Consider the following 24,135-nt stretch of genomic DNA (forward strand, 5'->3'; position numbering starts at 1 on the left):
ATGGCCTTCTATAGGCTCGTTTTTTCAGCCTGGTCTGGCCTTTTTAAAAGCCTGGTCTGGCATTTTTAAAAGCCTGACCTGGAAGCCTATTTAAAAGCCTCTTTCTTATTAATATTTTCAATTAATTCATATTATTTAAGAAGCCTTATAGGTCGCATATATATGAACATTTAGACTGACTTATTTAGCATTTTTTTTAATATATATGCATATATAGACCAATCTATTTAACACTTTTTTAAATATATATGCATATATAGGTCAACTTATTTAGACTAATTTTTATATATATATATATATATATATATATATATATATATATATATATATATATATATATATATATATATATATATATATATATATATATATATATATATATATATATATATATATATATATATATATATATATATATATATAGGCCGGCCTACAAGGTTTTATAGGCTTTTTTAATAGCCTAGACCTGACCTATTTTATTAAATAGGCTTTTAAAAAAGTCTAAGTCTGACCTTTTTATCAAATAGGTCTGACCTGATCTTAAATAGACTAGGCTATAGGCCCCTATAGAACGGCCTGATCTATTTCCACTCTAAATACAATTGCATATTATAATATACACATATGTCATATGCTATCATCTATACAAAACAATCCTGTATAATTGGTTATATTAATTATGTATATAATTCATTGTTACTTTAATGCAATGTTTGAAAACTTCATTGTTACTTTAATGCAATAAGTTTGAAAACTTAACACAGCGTGCATATTCAAAGAACCCACAGTAATATTCAATTCCGTGGATATATAATTCATTCTTACTTGAATGTAATAAATTTGAAACACAACTTGCATATTCACAGAATCGACAGTAACAATTCTGTTTTATATCATTTGAGACGGCTGGAGAATCATCTACACAACTCTCAAAATAATATATATCAATTTTATACGGTATTAAAATAAAATTAGTTTAAAAAACTTTTTGTAAAAGATTCAACATTTATAAGGCCTGCTTAAATGATATAACTTTTTGTATAAGATTCAACATTTACCAAGATTCAAATTAGTTTAAAATAATATAATAAAATCCTTAAAACATGTATACTTTTTAATAGAGATTCAACATTTTGACAAACGCATTAAGTGAAATACAATTAGGGGTGGGAATAGGCTAGGCTTTATAAGGCCTGCTTATGGAGATGATTATTATATGTGCAGATTTCAGGTCCTTTCAATTTCTTTACTTTTAATTATAACTGTTTATTGACACATGATATCATAACTGTTTTTGATCTGTATCACAGGAACCGGGCAAAATGGAAGCTGAGATGGCTGAAGTTGGCACTGCATATGTGCTGAAAAATGACCTCACAACTCGTCAAACTGGTCCTCCAATATTTCCAAAGGGAGAGTACGGAACTGGATTCAACCCGGATACCCCTGACACTTTACCCTCATGGCTCACAGAAGATGATCTAGCTTATTATGTCTCCAAGTTTGAGAAAACTGGCTTCACCGGAGGATTGAACTATTATAGAAACTTTAACACGTAATATTTTGATTCTCTATGTTGCATCCCATTGTTTTTCACTAATCTATATTGTTTATGAGTTGGTGTATGGTTGTTGTGTATGATGTTTGAGTTAATAGTTCATAGGTAGTGATCACAATTTTATTTGTATTGCAGAAATTGGGAGCTGATGGCACCATGGGATGGAGTGAAAATCCAAGTGCCTGTGAAATTCATTACTGGTGAGTTAGACTCCGTATACACCTCGCTTAACATGGAGGAGTACATACATGGTGGAGGTTTCAAGGAAGATGTGCCCAATTTGGAGGAAGTGATTGTGCAGAAAGGGTGTCTCACTTCAATAATCAGGAAGCAGCAGAGGAAATTAACAATCACATTTACGAATTCATCAAGAAGTTCTGAGATGATTTGCTAATAAAATAATCATGTGGTTATGTCTCTTTCATGATTCTTAGTAGTTGCATGTGTTGTATTTGCAATAATTGTTCACTTGTACTTGGTACTAGATATTAGATTTGTCTTTCTGTTTGTAAATAGCTCTCCACCAGGGTTACTAGAAGAAAGAACCTGTATTTTGATTAGAGAATAGGAAGGAATTAAAATTTTGATTAGAGAAAAAAACCAACTTAGTATTAAAGAATTCATATATTATTGTTGGACCAGTTTCTTTGCAAATTTATTGTTGAGCATATGAGAAGAGCTGAACATATGAGAATAGCTGAAAGACAAGTTTAGTAACGCCTCGAATTTAATTAATTGGGTGAGGGTAGCTCAGTTGGCACTTGCTGACTGAGCGGGTGTAGGCTGCTGGTCTGAGGTTCGATGCTTGGCAGCAGCAAATGTAGTACTTATAAACAAGTTGGTGGTACTTATGTATTAGTTTTGAAATTCTTGTTAGATGGATGATAAGTTTCTTGTGTACATGTATGAAAAATTACGATTCCGCTAAAAAATAGTCTAGTTTTTTAAAAAAGATAGCATACATATTACATCGGGTGCGCCCTGCAACCGATGTAAAAACCCATATTTTACATTGGGCCAGAAAGGCAACCGATGTAAAAACTTACATTTTTAAAAAATTAACCCCATATTTCACATCAGACGTAATAGTCAACCGATGTAGTAGGTGTATTTTTCACATCGGGCTAACGTCTGATGTAAAATGTCTTTGATTTACTACATCGCTTGGATGTACATCGGACCCAGACCCGATGTAAAATGTAAAATGTGTTTTTCGCCCGATGTAAAAAGTCTTTTCTGCACCAGTGATGGATTGAATCGATGATTTCCATCAAATATGTCCTCTGGATAAAGTATATACATAGGTCTCCTATTATTCAATTCACCAGCATAGTATGAATCAACATATCCTACAATTGAAGGATCACCCTATTCATTGCTAAACATGATACCATAACTCATAATATCTAAAAATCCACTTGAATACTTCCTAATGACACTTTTATGGTTTGGACATAAACTTACAAATTTGACTTATAGTTTGTGTTATCTAGTCTAATGTAGATCATGGCATAGATTAAACAACCAGTAAATTAGCATAAGGGACCTTTGACATATACTCAAGTTCTGCATTCGTCTTTGGAGACTAATCTAATTAGAGTTTAAAGTGATTCTCTGATGGAGTACTCATAACCTTCCAATTATTCATGTCAAACTTGTCTATCACCCTTTCAACATAGCTTTTTTGAGAGAGCCATAATTTTCTAGCACTCTTATCCTTGTGAATTTTCTAGCATTTATGAATCAAAGCGCTTGTACCATTGCCTTAGAGACTGCTTTAAATTATAGAAAGACTTCTTCAATTTACAAACTCGCATGTCATGTCTAGTTATATTGAATCCCATATGGCTGCTCCATGTCTAGTGATTTCAAACACCATAACAATAACATATATGACTCAACAAAAACAACATATATGACTCAACAAAAACATCAACGTTAACAAAAACCTTTTACTTTTAACAACAAAAATAACATAACTCAAATAACAACAACGTAGCTAACAAAAACCACAACAACAACAACATATATAACTCAACAAAAACATCGACATTTAGAAAAACTTTTTACTTGTATCAACAAAAACAAATAACTCAACAAATTGCAACATTACTAACAAAAACCACAAGAACATATATAACTCAACAAACAATAACATTACTGACAAAAACCACAAAAACAACGTTAACAACAACAATGACAATAACAATAAAAAAATATAAACATTTTATTAACTCAACAAACAACAACATTACTAACAAAAACCACAACAACAACAACAACAATAAAAAATGAACATTTTATTAACTCAACAACAACAAGAACATTTCTCAACAAAAAAAAAAAACATTCAACATATATGATTTAATGTTTCAATAACAAGAAAAAACAACACACCGTAAAAGACAAATAGTTTTAACAACAACAATAATTTGAAGAATGGTGGAAAATGTTTCACGAATGTAGTAGAAATGTGAAGAGAAAGACAAAGATTTGTGACACCTTTCTTTAAACTATACTAGTTGAAGAAGTTATGTTGGAATTTTGTAAAGATGTGTTAGAGTTTTGTGAAATTGAGATAAGGCGAGAAAGTTAGGGTTTTACTTTTTTAAGATTGGAAATGCAGTCTCTTCTAAAATGAGTTAAGTCACTTTATATGGGTAAAACATTTCACCACAACTGATAAAAGAAAATGTGACATTTCACCACAGTTATTAATATGGACTGTGGTTAAAAGTAGTTTAACTTTTATTTTTAAATATAAATTAAGAGAACACACCCTTTTTGTAACGAAAAACATAAAATTGCAACGAAGGAATTGGGCTCGAGTGGTAAACGAGCTCCTACTAAGGACGAAGGTTCGGAAAATACCGAGTTCGATTTCTAGTGGGAACAATAATTGGCTAGTGCCATGACCTCTCAACGTGAGCTCTGGATTATTAGAGCTTCATTCCCCTAGGAACCGGAGTGCGAAAAGCAAAAAAAACTAGGGCTCCATTCCCCTAGGAACCAGAATGCGAAAAGCAAAAAAAAAAAAACTAGGGCTCCATTCCCCTAGGAACCGGAATGCGAAAAGCAACAAAAAAAAGACAACAAATACGATTGGTCTTTGTTAGCGCAATTTGGCACAATAATTGGCCATTCCCATGACCTCTCGGCACGAGCTCTGGATTATTAGGGGTCCATTTCCCTAGGAATCAGGGTGCGAAAAGAAGAAAAAAAAGACAACGAATACGATTGGTCTTTGTTAGCGCAATTCGGCCAATGATACCTACCTCTGCGGCTGTAGAGTAATTAGAGCATCTCCAATGGTAATATTTTCCTTTGAGTTCTCCACTTGGACATCAATATAATAATTAAATATTGAAACAATTTGCCATGTCATAGTAGGGTTGCATTGCAATGCAACTAGTAAAAATTTGTCGTACCCAATCAAATCAATTTATAAGGTAAAGTTGTGGGACCCATTAGAATTACACCAATAAAATAAAATTAAATAAATTATTTTGAGATGATATGGCTGGTGGGACCCATAAAGAACTCAAAAATGGGTTGCACCATTGAATATTATAATAGTTTCTTTTATTTTTGTCTTATGAATTATTTATGATTTCAATGTTACAATTCATATATAATACTAAAATTCAATTTATCTCTACACATAATTATCTCAACAATAAAACTACTTTAACCCATAATAATCTCAATAATATGTCTCATATAATAACAATCCATAATAATCTCAAGCATGCTTATTAGTCTCTTGATACTTGAATAGATTTAAGAATGACAATCAACGTTCTTGCTTTGGCTTTTCCTTAAGCAAATTTGCCTTTAGAAATACGAAAACTAATGAAGTGCGTGATTTCTTATATTTGCTCGTGCTTCAAGCTAAAGAGACATGGAAGAAAATTCGTCTCAAAATTGTGTGATACTGAATTACCAGACTCAAAATTGTCTTAACCTGTAAAATTATTCTAGTTTTTAATAAAATCTCAATCGCTATGATATGAGATGGATGTGTTTTTTTTTACATGTGTACGTCTCTTATAATAATTCTTTCATAGGGGAATACGGCATTGGTGATAGTTAATTAATTTTCTATATTTAGTTATTAACCAACTTTTTTTCCTATCCCTCCCTCCTTCTACTAGTAGCACTATCCATTGCTAAATTATCATCACAGCATCAAAATGTGCTTCCAAATTTTCTTCACATATACTCTCAGAAAAAAGAAATTCATTCATGGAAGGAATTGAACACAGAACAGTTGAAGTGAATGGCATCAAAATGCATGTTGCTGAAAAAGGTAAAGAAGGACCAGTAGTTTTGTTCCTTCACGGCTTCCCTGAACTATGGTACTCATGGCGCCACCAGCTTGCGGCTCTCGGTTCACTCGGTTACCGCGCGGTGGCTCCGGATCTCCGTGGCTACGGTGACACCGAAGCTCCTGCTTCGATAAGTAGTTACACAGGGTTTCATATAGTAGGTGACATTGTTGCTCTCATCGATTCACTCGGTGTTGAACAAGTGTTCCTTGTAGGTCATGATATGGGTGCCATCATGGGTTGGTATCTATGCATGTTTCGCCCTGAAAGAATCAAAGCCTATGTGTGTCTCAGTGTTCCATTCCTCCATAGAAACCCCAAAATCAGGACCGTTGATGGAATGCGTGCCGCTTTCGGTGATGATTATTATATCTGCAGATTTCAGGTAACTCCCAGTTTAATCAACTAAAGTAATCCACATATGATATCATAATTGTTATTGATCGTATCGCAGGAACCAGGGGAAATGGAAGCTGAGATGGCTGAAGTTGGCACTGCATATGTGATGAAAAATATCCTCACAACTCGCCAAACTGGTCCTCCAATATTTCCAAAGGGAGAATATGGAACCGGATTCAACCCGGATACCCCTGATACTTTGCCATCTTGGTTCACAGAAGATGATCTTGCTTATTATGTCTCCAAATTTGAAAAAACTGGCTTCACTGGAGGATTAAACTATTATAGAAACTTTAACTTGTAATTTTCTCTTTCTCTTAGAATTGTTTTCCACAAATATATTCATGCAAATATGAAACGAGTCCTAATTCTAATGACAGTTGAACTATTTGTATTGCAGAAATTGGGAGCTCACAGCCCCATGGAGTGGAATCAAAATCCAAGTGCCAGTGAAATTCATTACAGGTGAGTTAGACATGATATATACCACACCCGGTGTGAAGGAGTATGTACATGGTGGAGGTTTCAAGGAAGATGTTCCCAATTTGGAGGAAGTGATTGTGCAAAAAGGTGTGGCTCACTTCAACAATCAAGAAGCAGCAGAAGAGATCAGTAATCACATATATGAGTTTATTAAGAAGTTTGACATGATATGCGAATGAAATAATCATGCAGCTATATGTCTATTTCTTGATTCTTAGTAGTTGCATGTGGTCTATGCTAATTGTTCACCTGTACTCTACCGGCAAGATACTAGATCTATCTTTCCAGTTTAAAATATAGATCTACCCAGGTCACTAAAATATATTGTATCTATACCTAATAAAGTAAAAGTAATAAAGTAATAATGCAATGCATATACCATCCTTTTGTGATTTTTTTTTTTAAAATAACCACTATTTAAAAAAAAATTACGTAAATAATCAATATTTTAAATTAATTATTAAAATGACAATTTTTTCACTATTTTACACAGTTTCGCCATCCTTTTGTTGTATAATTTTTTGAATTTAAGAGGGGGAGTAAGCTTATGCAATAGTTTAATAAATATGAGTAAGCTAATGTTTTAAAAACTGAACCGGAGAAAGAATCGTTAAAACATGTGGGTCATGGTTCAATCGGTTCAACCATAGTTGAACCGTATATTAAATTTAAACTAAGAAAATAAATAAAAAGATTATTAAATTTTCAAATAAATATGATAATTATAAACAAGCGTACAAAATAATTCTTAAAATAAAATTCTCAAATAAATATGATAATAATAAACAAGCGTGCAAAATAAGAAAAATGCAATGCAAGATCCAATAACAAATCATAAAATTAGTTAAGGATCAATATTTATATATTATTAGTTAAGGATCAATATTTATATATTTCTCCTAATTGCTTAACTTAAAGCCATAAGTTCTTCATCAGTATTATTTTTCACATCTCTTTCAAGACTGACATCAGTTATCTCGTGTCTACAAACTTTACATTATTTCTTCTCTTTCTATTTACATTTACATTGTCTCGTGTCTTTTAATTTTATTCTTTATAATCCATCTATACAATTTTAAATGTTTGCTCTAATTAATTTTGTAGATTTAAACAAAGAAATAAAATGAAGTAAAACATAAAAAATTATCTTTGATTTTTTGAACCATCTGTTTCATCAAAATCGGTCCCGATTTTATGATTATTTTGGCTTTTTTGCGCTTGAAGCAATTTTATCCCAATTTTATAGACCTAACCGTTTATTGATCCAAACCGAACTGAATTAGACAACGGTTCAAGGTTCAACCGGCCGATTCAATCCGATTTTTTAAACATTGGAGTAAGCTTATGCAATAGTTTAATCACAACGGATAGAAAATTAGAACAGATCAAAATATGTCATTGGTCATTTTATATAGCTTTACTGTAAACTAGTGTGATACCCGTGCGTTCGCACGGGTACCCGTCCTTTTCGCGCATTTGGATTGAGAAAAATAAAAGGTATTAGTAAAAGATTAAATTTGGGTTAAAATGAGAAAAGTTATAAAAATACTAATACTAAAAAAATTGAATATTGAAAATAAAAAGTAATTAAGAAAATAAAGTTTATATTGTTTTAGATTGAATAATACAACTAAGGATGCATTTAAGAAATGTATAGGTTCGATTGAGAAATAATTGGTTTTAAATAAAATATTAATTAAGTGTTATTTTATTAGTATGCATTAAAATTAGAAAGATCAATAATTTGGTTTAAATTATTACTGTTTTACCAACAGTAGAACAAAATGTGACATGCATAAAGAATAGACAGCAGAATGTCGATTGTCCAATGCAATAAACTTAGTCACATTTACTTTCAACATACTAACATCGCTTCCCGTTAATATTGAATATTTTAATTAATAATGTTCCCGTTAATATACAATATTTTGATCAGTAACTTAATGTTTCCGTTAATATTCTCTATTTTGATTAGTAACTTCTGTTTTCGTTAATATTCAATATTTTGATCTGTAACTTCATGTTGCCGTTGTTATTCAATATTTTGATCAGTAATTTCATGTTCCCGTTAATATTAATATTTTGATCAGTAACTTCATGTTTCCGCTAATATTAATATTTTGAACAGTAATATATATTTGTTTATATAATTTTTTTTGTGGAATTATTGTCATAGTTTCATATTTTCGTTAATATTCATATTCCCGTTAATATTCAGTAATTTTGATAAGTAACTCCATGTTCTCGTTAATATTCAATATTTTGATCAGTAATTTTATGTTCTCGTTAATATTAATATTTTGATCAGTAATTTCATGTTCATGTTAATACTCAATATTTTTATCAGTAACTTCATGTTCCTGTTAATATTCAATATTTTGATTAGTAACTTCATGTTTCCGCTAATATTAATATTTTGATCAGTAACTTCATGTTCCTGTTAATATTTAATATATTTATTAGTAACTTCATATTCCTGTTATTAGTAAATTCATGTTTCCGTTATTATTTAATATTTTGATCAGTAACTTCATGTCCCCGTTAATATTCAATATTTTGATGAGTAATTTAATACTCCAGTTAATATTCAATTTTTGTATCACTACCTTCATGTTCCCGTTAATATTAATTGATTAAAATCAATTTACAAATCAAATATATTATTTCATATATATAAATATTTGAATCAATCGTATAATTATTCCTATATATAACTAATTTTTTAAAAAAAATTCTATAAAAATATTTACATCAATAGTAAACTTATTCTTGTTATTATTCATTATTTAATCAAATGTGTTAATATCAGTACCATATACGCGTACCATATAACTACCCGTGTGTAGGGGTGGAAAAACAGGCTTGACCTGCGGGAAAAGCCCATTTTGCCCGCAATTTTTCGCGGGGCGGGACAATATTTTAGGCCTGCTCCCTTTAATGTGTCAGCCCCGTTTTTTTGCGGGCATGAGATTTTTCATACAATTTTACTATTTTAAGGCCTAAAAGGTTTAACGCTCGCGGGGTTTACCCGTCCTGCCCTCACTTTTTTGCGGGGGCAAGACAAGGTTTTAGACCCGCACTCTCAAATATGCCCGCCCGTTCCGGTTTTTAGCGGGCTTTTACGGGGCGGGCATGCCCGTTTGCCACCCCTACCTGTGTGTATCCGTACTATATTATTTCGTATTTAGATGGAATTGACCTGTTAAAGTTTTAATTTTAATATTTCAATTATTTTATATTTTATATATATATAGATAAATATATATTGATCATTGATGAACTTGTCCGATTAAAAGTTTAAATTTTATAAATAAGAAATAAATAAGAGTATTTCAACAAATATGATTCAGTTTCAATACTCTTATTAATATCAATTATAAATTTATAATTTATTATAAAACAGTTTATTTAAATTTTAAATTTAAAAATTAATTTGACTTTTTGTTTTGTTTTATATTTCCCGTGTTTGGTTCAATAATTGATTTTTCCCGTGTATTCTTTTTTGCTTGCATCAATCAAACAAAAAATATTTGTAGCATTAATATTTATATCTACAATATATTATTCCCGTTTATAAAAATATTTTAATCAAGTTGTTTCATTATAATTTTTTAAATAAATGAAAAAAAACTCTTATAAAAAAATATTAAAAGAAAAAATTTATGTATGTTGATATGAATTATTAATGAATTGCAAAATATAAATTTTACAAAACTATATATTTCGTGCACTCGTGGAAACATACTGGATCATCCAATAAATGTCTAGCTACTTTTAAAGTCGATAAAATTTAATCAAGTAAAAAATTGTTTTTGCAGGAAAAGCTATCATATATAATGACCTGAGTTATTTTTGAGTTTATTTCCAATAAACTTATGAGATAAACTTCAAAGTAACCTCTTTTATAATTAGCCTTTCATCTAATGACAAGAGAAAGAACGAAAGGAACAATATAGAGACAAACAAATTAAGTATATTATTACTTACGTCCAAATTGTTTGATGTTAATAATTCATTCAGTTTAGCATTTGAAAGATCCACGGGTAGTCCTTGTTTCAACTGCAACAGTTTATTAGACTTGAATCCAATATGATCGATGGAAGCAATTCCACCTGGATAGAGAGAAAGAAAAAAGGTATAATTTAACTAATAGCATAAAAATGTTTGAAATGGAATAGAAACAGTATGACTGTCAGCAATGACAGTTGAGCTTTATCATATTTGGCAGGATCAACATATCCAGGAAATAGAAATCTAGCACAGTGTGATGCTATTGCAGAATTATCTTTTCTCACAACCAAATATTGTGCCTTAACAAAAGAAAAACCATAATCCTAAGCTCCTATTGGAATAAGTAAAAGTTTCCCTTGATATAGTCAGAAACTCATCTAGAAAAGATAAGTATATTTCGGATATGACAAAATTCTCCTAATCTAATATTGGGCCCGTTTGTTCTGGCTTTTTTTAAAAATGATTTTTATAGTGTTACCAAATTTTGTGAAAAAAATTTTTACAAAGAAACTTTTTTATAAAAGCTTCAAATGAAAATTTTGTTTGAATAGTTATTCTTAAAATGTGATTTTAGATATTTCATCTATTTATGGGGAAAAAATTTGGATATCAAAATTTCAAAAAATCACTTAATTTTGAAGCTATTTCAAATAGATTTTCATAAAAATCATTTTTGAAATACAACTTTTTGAAAATATTATGATTTTGACTAAGTTTTGGTCTTCAATTATGTATGTTTATGTTATAGGATGTCAAATTAAGTGTTTCATTTTAGAAAAAACGAATATAAAAAAACTTGTAATATTTTGAAAAACGGATTTAGAAAATCTATTTTCAAAAATACAAAGAAAAAATCCATTTTTTTAAAGCTGAAACAAACTGGCCCATTAACTAATATGATCTCTCGTGTCAGATAAGAGTATCAACATCATTAGCTATTAGCAAATTTAGTTAGAAAAGTTAAAAAAATATCTAATAGGTACTTCATATCAGCAATTTCACACTTGTAGAAATCAACATAAATGTAAGCCATATACTGTCATCATTGAAAATCAAATACGAAGAATCATATAACTTTTTTTTTCAATAAGCAATAGAATTAAAGGGAACAAAAGGGATGCTCCAACCCCAATACAAAGAGAACTACAGCTCAAAGCACGAAAGAGGTTGGATATTCCAACTATAAAAATTACACGAGAACACCTTCTTATAAAAAGAACAAAGCCAATTCCAGGACGTAAAGACAATCTCCGACATACTCTCTATGAAGCTAAAGGAATCTTCTTTGAAAATGATAGCATTACGCTTAATCCATAAGGTCCAAATCGTAGCAAGCCAAACAACCGCCATTATCGCTCGCTTGGTCAAGCATTTGAGCTTTGAACAATAAAAAAAGAACTCTATGAATTCCTCTAGAGACAAGAAAACCCAAACTCCAAGCCATATGTAAACCCTTCGCCAAATTCTTTAGGTAACTTCGCAAGACGTGAAGAGATGCGATAGAGATTCTTCCTCCGATAAGCAAAGAACACAAATAGAATCATCTCCCTCACTCAAAATACCCCTTCTCACCAAATGGTCTCTAGTTGCAATTCTATTGTGAATAAATCTCCAACAAAAAAACAGAATTTTAGAAGGCACTTTGATTTTCCAAAGATGGGCTAGAGCCATTACCTTATCATTATTCAAAGACGAACCCGAAAGCTTGGATTTGAAGCGATCATAACAAGACTTCACCGAAAATATACCGTCTGAACTCGGTCTCCACCTAAAGGAATCTTCTTCTTCACTCTTCAAAATCTGCTGCTCAAGGATAGCCAGCAGCTCTTGAATAACCGGCAGCAGGATCTGCCTCGCAGAAACGGTCACGGAAACGTCTCTAGTCTCAGCTGCTGACACACGCTCCACCACTGCCTCACTACTAGCATCAGCCACTGATTCTACAATACCATTCACCTCCACTGCCCCAACTTCACTCCCAGCTACGAAAAAATTATCCAACTGCCACTTCCAGCAATCTCTATCAAAAATACCTGCAGAATTAACAGTTTGCAAATGGATGCTAGCCATTAAAAAAAGGATTAGGATAGTGTTCCATTAGAGGCTGCTGACCCGTCCAAGACGCATACCACAAAGGTATGGCAGACCCATTTCCCACTCTACAATGAATAGCTCTCGCGAAATGGTCGAAGATAAGATTTTCATAATTATCCGAAATGATTAAGTCTCTCCACCAAATAGAATCTTTTTTATCCACCACTGATTCATCTCCTACTAAAATTTTAAGCTTTATGTTTCCATATCTCGCTTCTAAAAGATCACGCCAAACCGCTTCTTTACCCGTAAGGATTCGCCACTTCCATTTACTTATCAAAGCCACATTCATGATCTCCACATTTTTAACCCCCAAACCACCCTCTTCCCGGGACTTACACACCGTATCCCAACACACCCAATTAATCGATCTTTTTAGGTCTCCATCTCCCCAAAGAAACTTGTGTTGAATCGAACAAACCTCATTCAAAACCTTTTTAGGAGCCTTATAAAAGGATAGCGAATAAATCGGTATTGCATTAATAACCGAATTAATCAAAACCACTCTACCCGCCATACTAAGGTGCGCTCCTCTCCAAACCGATAATCTCTTTTTTAACATCAAAATAAGTTCTCTCCACATTGATAGCTTCCTAGGGTTGTCACTGACCCTAACACCAAGAAATTCGAAGGGTAAAGACCCCACTTTACAAGAAAGAAAACTTGAAGCGGCTTCCAAGAACCAATCTCCGACATTTAACCCATATAAATCAATCTTATGAAAATTTATCCTCAAGCCCGACATCAACTCAAAACCTCTAAAGATTGATTTCAAACTCCATAAGTTTGCCAAATCACACTCGATTATAATTAAATTGTCATCCGCAAATTGTAACAAATCCACCTCCTTATCGCCTTTGATCTTGAAACCGCGAAACTCACCAAGCGCTTTTGACTTATTCAATAAGGCCGTGAGAACCTCTATAACTAAAACAAACACGAATGGTGACAAAGGGTCTCCTTAACGAAGGCCTTTCTCCACCACAAATTCTTTAGTAGCACTCCCATTATCAAGAATCGACATCGTGTTGGTGAAAATACAACTATCCATCCATCTCAACCACCTCTTTCCAAACCCCATTCTTTTTAAGACATATCTAACAAAGTTCCAACTTACTTTATCATAAGCCTTCTCAAAGTCTACTTTCAACACCATACAACTTCTCCTCTCCCTTTTATCTAAGTCTAACACCTCATTAACTATAAGAACGCCATTCGAAATGTTTCTTCCCGGAATGAAAGCTGTTTGATTGTTCGAGACCAACTTTCCCACCACACTCCTCAATCTAGCCGCCAACAACTTTGCCAAGATCTTGTACAAACTTCCAACCAAACAAATATGACGGAATTCATTCAAGGATTGGAGATTCTTGACTTTAGGGGCAAGGGTAATAAAAGAGGATGTACAAGCTTTAGTAAGTTTCTCCTTTTCATGAAAGTCCTTAATAAAATTGAACACCTCTTCCTTCACCACCTCTCAATTCAATTTAAAAAAATCCAAAGAATACCCATCCGGCCCGGGACTTTTATTACCATCACAAGACCAAACCTCCGCTCTAATTGCTTCTTCCGAGAACTCTCGCTCCAACCAAACCGCCTCACTCTCCTCCAACCTATTAAGAGAAAGACTTTCCGGAACCGGTCTAACAAAATCGAATTCCTTAAAGAAATTATGGAAATAACCACGAATCTCCTCTTTAATATTAACAACTCCTTCAACTCTACCAACTTCACCTTCTAATGAAGTAATAGAGTTGCGTCTTTGTCTCTCCTTTATAGAATTATGAAAGAACCTAGAATTCCTATCCCCTTCCTTCAACCAAAGATTGCACGACTTGAGTCTAAGCATGCACTCTTTGATGTTCATACCATTCCAAAGATCTATGGATGCATTCCTTCTACCTTGAACCACTACTTCATTGTTACCACGTATGTTCTCCTCAAGCACCTTATCCATGGCTTTTTTCCGTCGCCTCCTCCATCTTTAGATCTATCCAACCAAAAACTTCCTTATTCCACCCCTTGAGTTTCTCCTTTAAACTTTTCAACTTCTCATAAAGAACATAATCTCCCCTCCCTTTGACAATTAACTTCTTCCACTCAACATCCACAAACTCCTTGAAACTGTCATGTTTAAACCAAACATTATTAAACCTAAAGGGTTTCAGTCCCTAATCAAGCTTTCCCACACTTAACCGGATTGGAGCATGATCTGATATATCTCTTTTGTCTATTCTTTGATAAAAAATCTCCCACTCCTCTACGAGCTTCTTTGAAAGAAGAAATCTATCAAGTCTACTCATAGCTTTGCCATTATGTTTAAACCACGTAAACTTCCCTCCGACACAATTTAAATCGACCAAATCCATTTGTTCCACAAAACACCTAAACTCCTCCATACCTTTAGTGAATCGGTTAACTCCCTCTCCTATTCTTTCTTCTCTCCTCAAGACTTCATTGAAATCCCCCACCACACACCATTCCTCACCCCCTCTAGACCTTTTCTTGGATAAAAGCAAATCCCAAGTCAAGAGTCTCTTCGCCCTGTTACAAGCCGCATAAACATTAACCAAGTTGTAGCCCACACCCTTCCAATTAATGTTTATCCCCACAAACCCTTTACCCAAGAAACTGTAATTTAAAGACAAAGCTCCTCTCCTCCATAAAATCACCATGCCACCCGCCGCTCCGACAGAATTACAAGTTGTCCACTCAACCTCCTTATTACCCCAAAAATCACAAGCAAGAGACTCATTGAAGACATGTAACTTGGTCTCTTGAATAAAACAAACGTCAATATTATTGGATTGAATTAAGAAACTAACTCTCTTCCTTTTGGAAGACATACATCCTCCCCTAATATTATAGGATAACACATTCATGGAGCACAGATTGGATTCCCCTTAGCACGTCTCAAGCCCTCCTTATCTCTCAACTCCATAGCGTCAATAAGGTTTTCAAACACAAAATCTTGTCTAAAACTAACAACACCCAACCCTGACACCGAATTCCACACCCTCTTCCCTATCTCAGATTTTCCTTTCAATCTAGCATTACAACGGATAATATCAGAGTCGACGTTAGATGCGGAAGGTATGAACTCACCCGAGGAAATAAGGTCTTCAGACGAGACCAGATTGCATACTCTAATGCCCGCTTCCTTGGAAAAAACCTTTCTGGGAGCGATACACGCGAAGTAGGATGGGGTAACAAAAACTTTCTTCCCTAAAACTGCAACCATCTTCTTTTTTTCTCTTTTCGGCATATAACTTATGATACCACAGTTTAGAGAAACATCATTATTCTGTCGCAGTAAGAGTCCAGATAAATAAGGTGGCAAGCACGTGACATACATTTAAAATATGGAAAATGACAGAGAGATCCTCATTCCAAAAATTTGGCAAAAATCTTTTGATAGATGGTAGTAATGTTGCCCTGTCCAAAGAGAGAGAACAAAGGTGTCATATAGAAAACAAATTTTTTTAAAAAGTATTATCTAGTGTCTACATAATAACAAAAGGAAAACAATGGTCCAAAGCAAAGGACATACGACAATGCAACAATTCCCAGTACAAAGAAGTAGAGTGTCAAGATAGTGTTGACCAAGTCCTTAGAGAGAAACTTGAAGAGCAAGAAAAGTGATAACAACATTGCACTCCCAACAAAGGGAAAACGCATAGCATGCTCATTAGATATTGTCTCCTGCATCATTGCAACTCACATAAGTCAAATCATGATTCTTGAGAATTGAAAAGAACAAAGGAAATCAAGCATAAAAAAACACTACTTACAGTAGGTGGAGTTGATTTGACAGAACGATGTGCTCCTGTCCCGTCATTTGTGTGGATGACCAATCAACAAAGAAGTTGATCTTTCACTGGTGAGGTAAAAGAATTCCTTGCTGCCAAGACCTTTCGATTTTTTATACAGAGCCGCTTTGGTGATCTGGGTCCCCATTTTGAGATGAAATTATGAACAAAGAATATGTATTAGGTGTATAAATGAATACGGGAAATGCGTGCGTCGTTTTAGAAAACAACAACAACTACTCGGCATGATATAATCCAACAAAAGCAACCCTAAGAATAAAAAAATATAACCATTAAAACATGTAGATGCGTGTCTAACCAATAAGGATCAGAATATTTTAAGTCACCTCCCATTATCAAGTCAATGAATCCTTACATAATAGTCTTATAGTATTTTGAGTATCTAATTTATAGCTGACTAAAACCTTATTCATATTCACGCCCTACCCCATATCGTTAAAGTAAAACATATAGCTTTTGTTCACACACCTAAAATTTGTTGATGGGTCTGAACCTTGCCATCCCATTTCCTTCCAAAGATCTGATTTAAGTGAAGGAAGCTCCCTGTCAGGATAAGCCAATCTCCACAATAGTAAAAGAGCTTCTTGCACAACAATGAAAAAGAGATTTGAAAATGTAATCCTTTATCAAAATAAAATAAAATGTGAATTACAAATTTATTTTCAACTACTGTATTATAGAATCTCAAAAGCATGTTATGGATAAATTAGATATGTGTGTTTTATAGACATGTAGAGAAATTTTATTGGCCACTTGATAATTCATTCATGTAAAGAAACTCAATTTGCAAACGTAAGCAAACTCAATTTATAAACGGTATCAAGAGGTGAATATGAAAACGACAGCAGGATTAGACAAACACAATATAGAAAGAAAAATCAGTCATTTGATTAGATAAGAAAAACATTAAATACATATGTGGTGCTTTGTTTTAGAACCATCAAAAGGGACTTCAAGTCGTTGCCGTAAGTTTCTTAGTCTTTCTTCCTAAGAAAGAAAGAAATATGAATAAATATGACATAAACACGTGTAGCAGATTATTGAAAGTTAAAAAAAAAGAAGCATACACAGTCATTGAATGTGAAGAGGAAAATAACAATCCGAAACAAAAGATGATACCTTGACGGTTCCAACTAGTCCTAACCTGAAATTGAATCGGATTTGTCAGCATATTTCATAATTGCCTAGTTCATCAAGTAATAAGATTGAAACTAATTTCACATTACAATCAATAAAAACACCAAACTACAAGAGTTCAATTCAATATTCAATCATATAATTTTGTATGAAACCCTAACTAACTAACCTCTCACACATGGTGCCAATTGTTTTGAAAGCAAGGATGAAGCCACGATCGGGATTGAAACCTCAATTCTGCCAACGACCAAGAGATGACGAAAGGAAATCACCTGAGGCACCGTTAGGTTTGGCAATGATGATGGAGAGACCCGAGTGAGAAAGAGAAAGAGAAAATGGATTGAGGATTGTGAGAGGGTGGTTTTGATGCTTCAATTTCATAACCCCATTGAAGTGGAGAAACAATTTGGGAACGATTTTGGAAGAGGAAGAGGATCGGTTGAAGGAAGGTTGAGGCTGCTGATATGGAATATTGTGGAGACATCAGCTGATGTGGCAGCCTGTGGGTTAGGAAAAAATATCCCTTTCTTATATGATAGATATAAGTAAGCTTATGCAATAGTTTAATAATTACATTATTTTACACATAATTTTCCCTTCAATCATATTTTTTTTATCAAATAGATCTCAAACAATAGATTTCAAATAGTGGAATCCATATCAAAATTATTATAATATTTTACTAACTCTTATCAGTGTTGGTTTCTTAAATTCTTTAATTTATTTATGAAAATTGAAAAAAAGACATGTTTAGACTTTTCTAATATGTATTAACTAAAATCATGTAATAAGGGACTAGAAAACCCAGCACGTAAAGACCAAACCAGAGCAAAATTCCAAAAAATCAATGCTTGTTAGGCCCAACCATAGGCACGCTAAGCGCAATCAGAAGGTCAGATGACACGTCCAGGTACAAGTACTTTATGATGAAGTAAAGATTTGTGCATTAAGTGCAGCGGGAGTGCGCTTAGCAAGGCAAGGCGATTGAGACCACTTGTCATACAACTAGCAATGCTTAATGGGTAAGAGAGCAGGCTCGCTAGGCGCAGGGGTGATGCGCCTAGCGAGGAGTCCAAAATCTTGCTTACAAATAGAGGTTTATATTTCATTGCAAATGGAGTTTCAACATAGTGAGGTAGTACATAATTGAAGTAGATTCACATTGGTCTACAATAGAAGAATAAGAAGGGAGCGTGAAGGCAGAAGCGTTGCTCAAGTGATAGGGCAGATAAACTTTCAAGCTTAGCTTCGCAGAATTACTAGCGGCTACTAGGGGTGTTCAAATTCAAATCGATCCAAATAAAAATTGCAAACCGATCCAATAAAAACGAAAAAACCCAAAAAACCAAATATTATTGGATGTGTTTGGATGTCATTTTATAAAACCCGCATGGTTCGAATCGAATTTTGAATTAATTTTTAAAACCGATCCAAACCAAACCGCAAGTATATATTTTATACTTACATATTTTTTTACTAATATGATATGTTGTGTTAATTTACTAGTCGATGATACTTATTTTCTTAATATTATTTCTTAATTTAGTTAAATATATTTATTTTTATTATTTCATTTGTTTCAACCATAATTGATCATTCTCATTTTATAATATTAATTTTTAATATACTATATGTTATATATGATATCAAATTTATTATTTATTAGCATGTACTGTAGTGGAATTTGTATGGAGTTTTGTTGCTTTATAACTGTTGGAACTTAATGATATGCGGTGGTTAATAGATTGAGATATTGGTTATTAGATAAGAGAATTTCTTTAAAGACCCCTCCACCTTCTTTAAAACCCGCAACGAAATTTTCAAAATGCCCCTATATTTCGGAGATGCATCTCCGAAATTATTTTTTTTCTGAAAAAATTTGATTTCGGAAGTGCACTTCCGAAAACACCAAAAAAAAGTATTTTCGGAGATGCATTTCCGAAATTATATATTTTTTTGGGAGAGGGGGTGTCTTCGGAGGTGCATATCTGAAATATTCCAATTTTTTATCTTGGAATGTTTCGGAGATGCATGTCCGAAAAAATTCAATAATTATTAAAAAATAAAAAACAAGGTGAATCAATACAATCAATAGTATAATTAATTGTATTAATTAAAATATATATTATTTTAATCAAAATATCTATTTAATATAATAAAGTAAAAGAAAATATTAATTACTTTATAATATATATATATATATATATATATATATATATATATATATATAATCTTTAATTGATCGATTAATTTATCAATGACATATTTAGAATATTAATATTCTTTTATTTTACGATGTATCTTTGGTTTTTTTTTTTAGGGTGTGTTTGGTTTAAATGAGGGGGAGGGGAGGGGAGGGATTTTAATGAAGGGGAGGGAATGGGAGGGGAGGTGAGGGGATTTTTTTAATCAGATGGGTGTTTGGTTCAAACGGGGGGAGGGGAGGGGAAGGGAGAGATTTTAATTAAAAATATGTTTGGTTCAGGAGGGGAGGGGAGGGGTTTTATTAATAATTTACATTTTTATCCTTATCTACTACTAATATAAGAAATTTAATGCCTCACATAATTACATCTTAATCCTAAACTAATCCATAGATTAATCAAATTTTAAGGACAAAACAATCATTTGGGTGCTTTAAAAACTTAAAAATATAATGTAATCAAAGTAATAATTATGAGGTTATGTAATTATTACTATTCATGTGAATTTATTTTGAAAATAATTATGAAGTTTACCATCTCACGTTTAATATACCCTAAAAACCCTAATACACTCATTATTACTAAAAAAACAAAATTGAAAATCTTCTAATTTCAAAGCATTTACGGCGGCTATATAGGACGATTCATCTACAGAACCCAATTCCAAGGGCTCAATGTAATCATTCTACATCAACTTTACGTATTCCAAACCTCTCCAAATAAATAAGCAACAACAACAACTTTTATATGCTCTGATAACTGAAAGAAAGAAAAACTCCCAAACCCTAAAACCAAAAACCCTCTCTTTTTTGTACTCTTATTAAACGTATTTTTTCTCTTTTGAAGGAAATTGGGCGTTGGAAAAAGACAACATACCTTTGTCATTTCTCTTCTATTCATTCATTCAAACCAGATCCTACCATTTATTTAACCAAATGGCTGATTTCATTTGTGGTTTTGTTTGGTTGCCTTTCGTTCCATCTTCCACCATCCTCTGCAAAATAATTTTTTCGTTCCCTCTTCCACCATCATCTGCAAAACAGGTTCCTTCCATCTCTCTGTTTGTATTGATTTTTTGAATTTTGATTGTTTGTTTGATCGTTCTTCTTCTGTATACATTACATGTCCATGTTTTTAGGTTTTTAGTTTATCGATTTGTTTTGAGATTTGATTTTTTTTCATGTGTATTTTTATAATTTGTGAAATTAATAATTATTAGAAGGGGCTCTACTAATTTGTATTATTATGTTGTGGCAGATTTGGAATAATGCAAGACAAGAAATGTTTCATAGTCTTGGTGCTACATTTTTAGAGGTGCTGATTGTTGTGTTTTGGTATGTGATGTAAATATACACAACGTTTGATAGACAAGGTTCATGTTGTATATATAATTTGAAAGAGTTTAAAACTTGGTGATGATATGTGGTTTGGATTTTGGTTCCCTCTGTTCTTATTTTTTCGGAGCTTCTTCTTTTCTCAGTGAATATTTGGTTCCTTTCCACTGTTTTTTCAATTTTTTTGCCCCCACCTCTTCTCCTTAGATCTGTACTGCTTTTATAATGAAACTTTAGGGTATTGACATTTAATTGTAAATAATTTACTTTAGAGTTGAATGATTTTGTGTCGGTTTGAGATTGAATCTAATGAGGAAAGACTTGATCTTGATTTGTTTTATGGTGCAATTTTGGGACTGAACTGAAATGAGTTTATGCAGGTTTTGATTTGGATGATTTGGTACTAATTTGAATATGTTGTGAGATTTGGAACTGATGAAAGATACAAGAACGACTTGATTGATTTTTTGTTTGTTTATGGTTTAGAATTTAGGGAGAAAAAATCTAGGGATTGGTGTGCTTCTTTGAGCAACCTACCTTATTTTGATACCTCTGCGAAAGAGAGTTACAATATCGATGATGCATTTTTATATGTGGCTAAAATTGCATCAGAAAATGAACATGAACTACATAGGTAAGAATATACCTTTTGTTTTTCTTGAAAATTATGAATAAATTAAATATATTTAATGATACGACAAAACATTGTTATTTCATAGCAGTTATTTTCGAGGAATTTTTGAAGCTCCATTAGAAGCAGTTGCCTTTAGAAGCATTAGAATAGGGAAGTGGTTGTGCATGTTGAAGTTGATATTTAAGGATGAATAAATTTTTAAAGGACATAGTTTAATTCTTTATTATAATATATATGGTTGTTGGTTCAGTTTGTATTGATTTGTTTTATTCTTAAGCATGTAAACCTTTCTTTATTTTTCTGTAGGCAAACTGATATTTTTTTAATTTTGATGGTCTATTCAATTATTTTCTGTTGTAACGTTTTTGTATATTTTCTTTATACATTATATTTAGGTAAAATGATAAAGATTGATGTCTTAATAAATATTGATCTCAACTTTACGTTTGCAGATTTAAACCATGTTTCAAGTTAATCAGGAGAGAAATGATGCATCATCAACTACTATAATAAGAAATTTAAAACCCCATCTAATTACATTCTAATCCTAAAGTAATCAATGGATTACTCATTTTTTAGGGTTAAAAATGTCATTAGGGATTATTTAATTTTTAATAATTTCATTTAATCAAATTTACTCAGAGTAATCATTAAGAGGTAGTACCATGATTACTATTCACGTGCCCCGTCAAAAAATTGATACAAAATTAACATCTTATACATCTCCCCTATTCACATAAAAAAAATACATTTTCGATAAAATGCACATTCCAAGGATTAAAATTGCTCATGCTTGCGGCTCTGCACATTCAATGAGGCGGCTACATTAAATTCATATAGTTGAGGGTTGTGCAATTCACGTTCTCTGTATGATCCATTGCCCTATCATATTTTTCTTCATCATCTATATTAATTCAAACACTCCTAAACCCTTACATATACCATTTCCCTCACTGATCAATATTCCAATATTTCTCAGCAACATGTGTGCAGAACCGATTTCGTTGGTGGTGATGGATTCCAAAGTTAATAGTTATTTTTAGTGTTCTTTGTGATATTTGTGTATTTTAGGATTCTTTGTGATGTTTGTGTATTTTAGGGTTCTTCTTCAGATTTGTTCTTCGCCTTACTTTTCAACTCCGTGCCATTCAATTCAAAATCCAAACGCATTAGAATCTGAAACGTGTATGATTCGCTGCTAAAAATTGTTGGATCTGCTTTTTTTGCATCAGTTAAAGTTTAATTCATCGAGTTTTTAATGTGAGTCTGTTTCTGATTTTTGTGTGATTTTGTTATTGTTTTAGGTTTGAGTTCAGAGAGACTTTCAAGGTTCTATTCCCAATCGTTGAACCACCCTCGCCTCAGATGAAACTATCTACAGCATCGTCTCATACCTCTCCTCTATCCTTAATCAAGGTTATCTTCTTCATTTCATTCATTTGATTTTCATTTTTTGCTTCAATTTTTACAAACCAGACTGTTATGTTATGCTTTGATTGGTTTACACCGAAATACAAATGAATTTTTGAAAAAAATATTCAAAAACAACATCAGTACATTCTTTTTTTTTTCGGATGTCATGGGCTATGGTTCCATTTGTTGTTTGTTATCAAATTGAATCATTTATTTTATATGTTGAAGTGTTGATTGTGTTTATATTGCTTTGTTTTGTATGTGGTGTGTTTTTTTACTATTGGAATTTTATGCATGTGTATTTGTTTGTATGTTTTGGTTATTCCAGATGCAATCATTGTCAATTTTTTCCCAATTGTTTGTAAATGTTTGAATCTGTTGAATTTACCTAAATTTTGTTTGCAAATGTTAGAATCTGTTGAATTTTTCCTAGAGAGACACTTCTATTACGTTATGGCTTCTGTACTTATTGGCTATTTTTTCACTTTTATTTCTAGATAGATAGTCTTTGTATTTATCTGATGATATTGTAGAAGAGGATGAAGAGGAGTTCCTTCTGCTAAGTATCTCCTCTTCTGTTCCTTTTCATCTTCTGCTAAGGATTTGTTAAGAAAAATGATTTGCAGAGATACTTCCAGAAGATTTTCTGCAGAACAAGGGTTGAATATGGTCTACTTATCATTATTACTTCTTCACTCTATAGCTTTAAA

General features: G+C 32.5%; 3 protein-coding genes and 1 pseudogene across 3 annotated transcripts; 2 read left to right on the forward strand and 2 right to left on the reverse strand.

Moving 5' to 3' along the window:
• Positions 1-2,106, forward strand: LOC131615025 (uncharacterized; annotated as a pseudogene).
• Positions 2,107-5,738: 3,632 nt separating this feature from the next.
• Positions 5,739-7,097, forward strand: LOC131610558 (uncharacterized). Its single transcript, XM_058882528.1, has 3 exons — positions 5,739-6,271; positions 6,341-6,585; positions 6,686-7,097. Exons 1-3 carry the CDS (start codon positions 5,804-5,806, stop codon positions 6,945-6,947), a joined length of 975 nt encoding a protein of 324 aa, XP_058738511.1. The 5' UTR covers positions 5,739-5,803; the 3' UTR covers positions 6,948-7,097.
• Positions 7,098-13,834: 6,737 nt separating this feature from the next.
• Positions 13,835-14,830, reverse strand: LOC131615026 (uncharacterized). The gene is made up of 2 exons (XM_058886545.1): positions 14,382-14,830; positions 13,835-14,195 (listed from the first exon to the last, which is right to left on the reverse strand). Exons 1-2 carry the CDS (start codon positions 14,828-14,830, stop codon positions 13,835-13,837), a joined length of 810 nt encoding a protein of 269 aa, XP_058742528.1.
• A 214-nt stretch (positions 14,831-15,044) lies between these two features.
• LOC131615027 (uncharacterized) lies at positions 15,045-15,755 on the reverse strand. Its single transcript, XM_058886546.1, has one exon. The coding sequence runs from the start codon at positions 15,753-15,755 to the stop codon at positions 15,045-15,047; it is 711 nt and encodes a 236-aa protein (XP_058742529.1).
• Between the last annotated feature and the right edge of the window lie 8,380 nt (positions 15,756-24,135).

This window comes from Vicia villosa, linkage group LG6, assembly GCF_029867415.1.
Source record: "Vicia villosa cultivar HV-30 ecotype Madison, WI linkage group LG6, Vvil1.0, whole genome shotgun sequence".
NCBI lineage: Eukaryota > Viridiplantae > Streptophyta > Magnoliopsida > Fabales > Fabaceae > Vicia > Vicia villosa.

Excerpts from the sequence above, each read along its gene's own strand:
- LOC131610558 (XM_058882528.1), top strand. The coding sequence starts at position 5,804 with ATGGAAGGAATTGAACACAGAACAGTTGAAGTGAATGGCATCAAAATG. Across the intron at positions 6,272-6,340 it reads ATTATATCTGCAGATTTCAG|GAACCAGGGGAAATGGAAGC; the intron begins GTAACTCCCAGT and ends ATCGTATCGCAG. Across the intron at positions 6,586-6,685 it reads TATTATAGAAACTTTAACTT|AAATTGGGAGCTCACAGCCC; the intron begins GTAATTTTCTCT and ends TTTGTATTGCAG.
- LOC131615026 (XM_058886545.1), bottom strand. The coding sequence starts at position 14,830 with ATGGATAAGGTGCTTGAGGAGAACATACGTGGTAACAATGAAGTAGTG. Across the intron at positions 14,196-14,381 it reads AAAAGTCCCGGGCCGGATGG|TTTGTACAAGATCTTGGCAA; the intron begins GTATTCTTTGGA and ends TTTGGTTGGAAG.
- LOC131615027 (XM_058886546.1), bottom strand. The coding sequence starts at position 15,755 with ATGAATGTGTTATCCTATAATATTAGGGGAGGATGTATGTCTTCCAAA.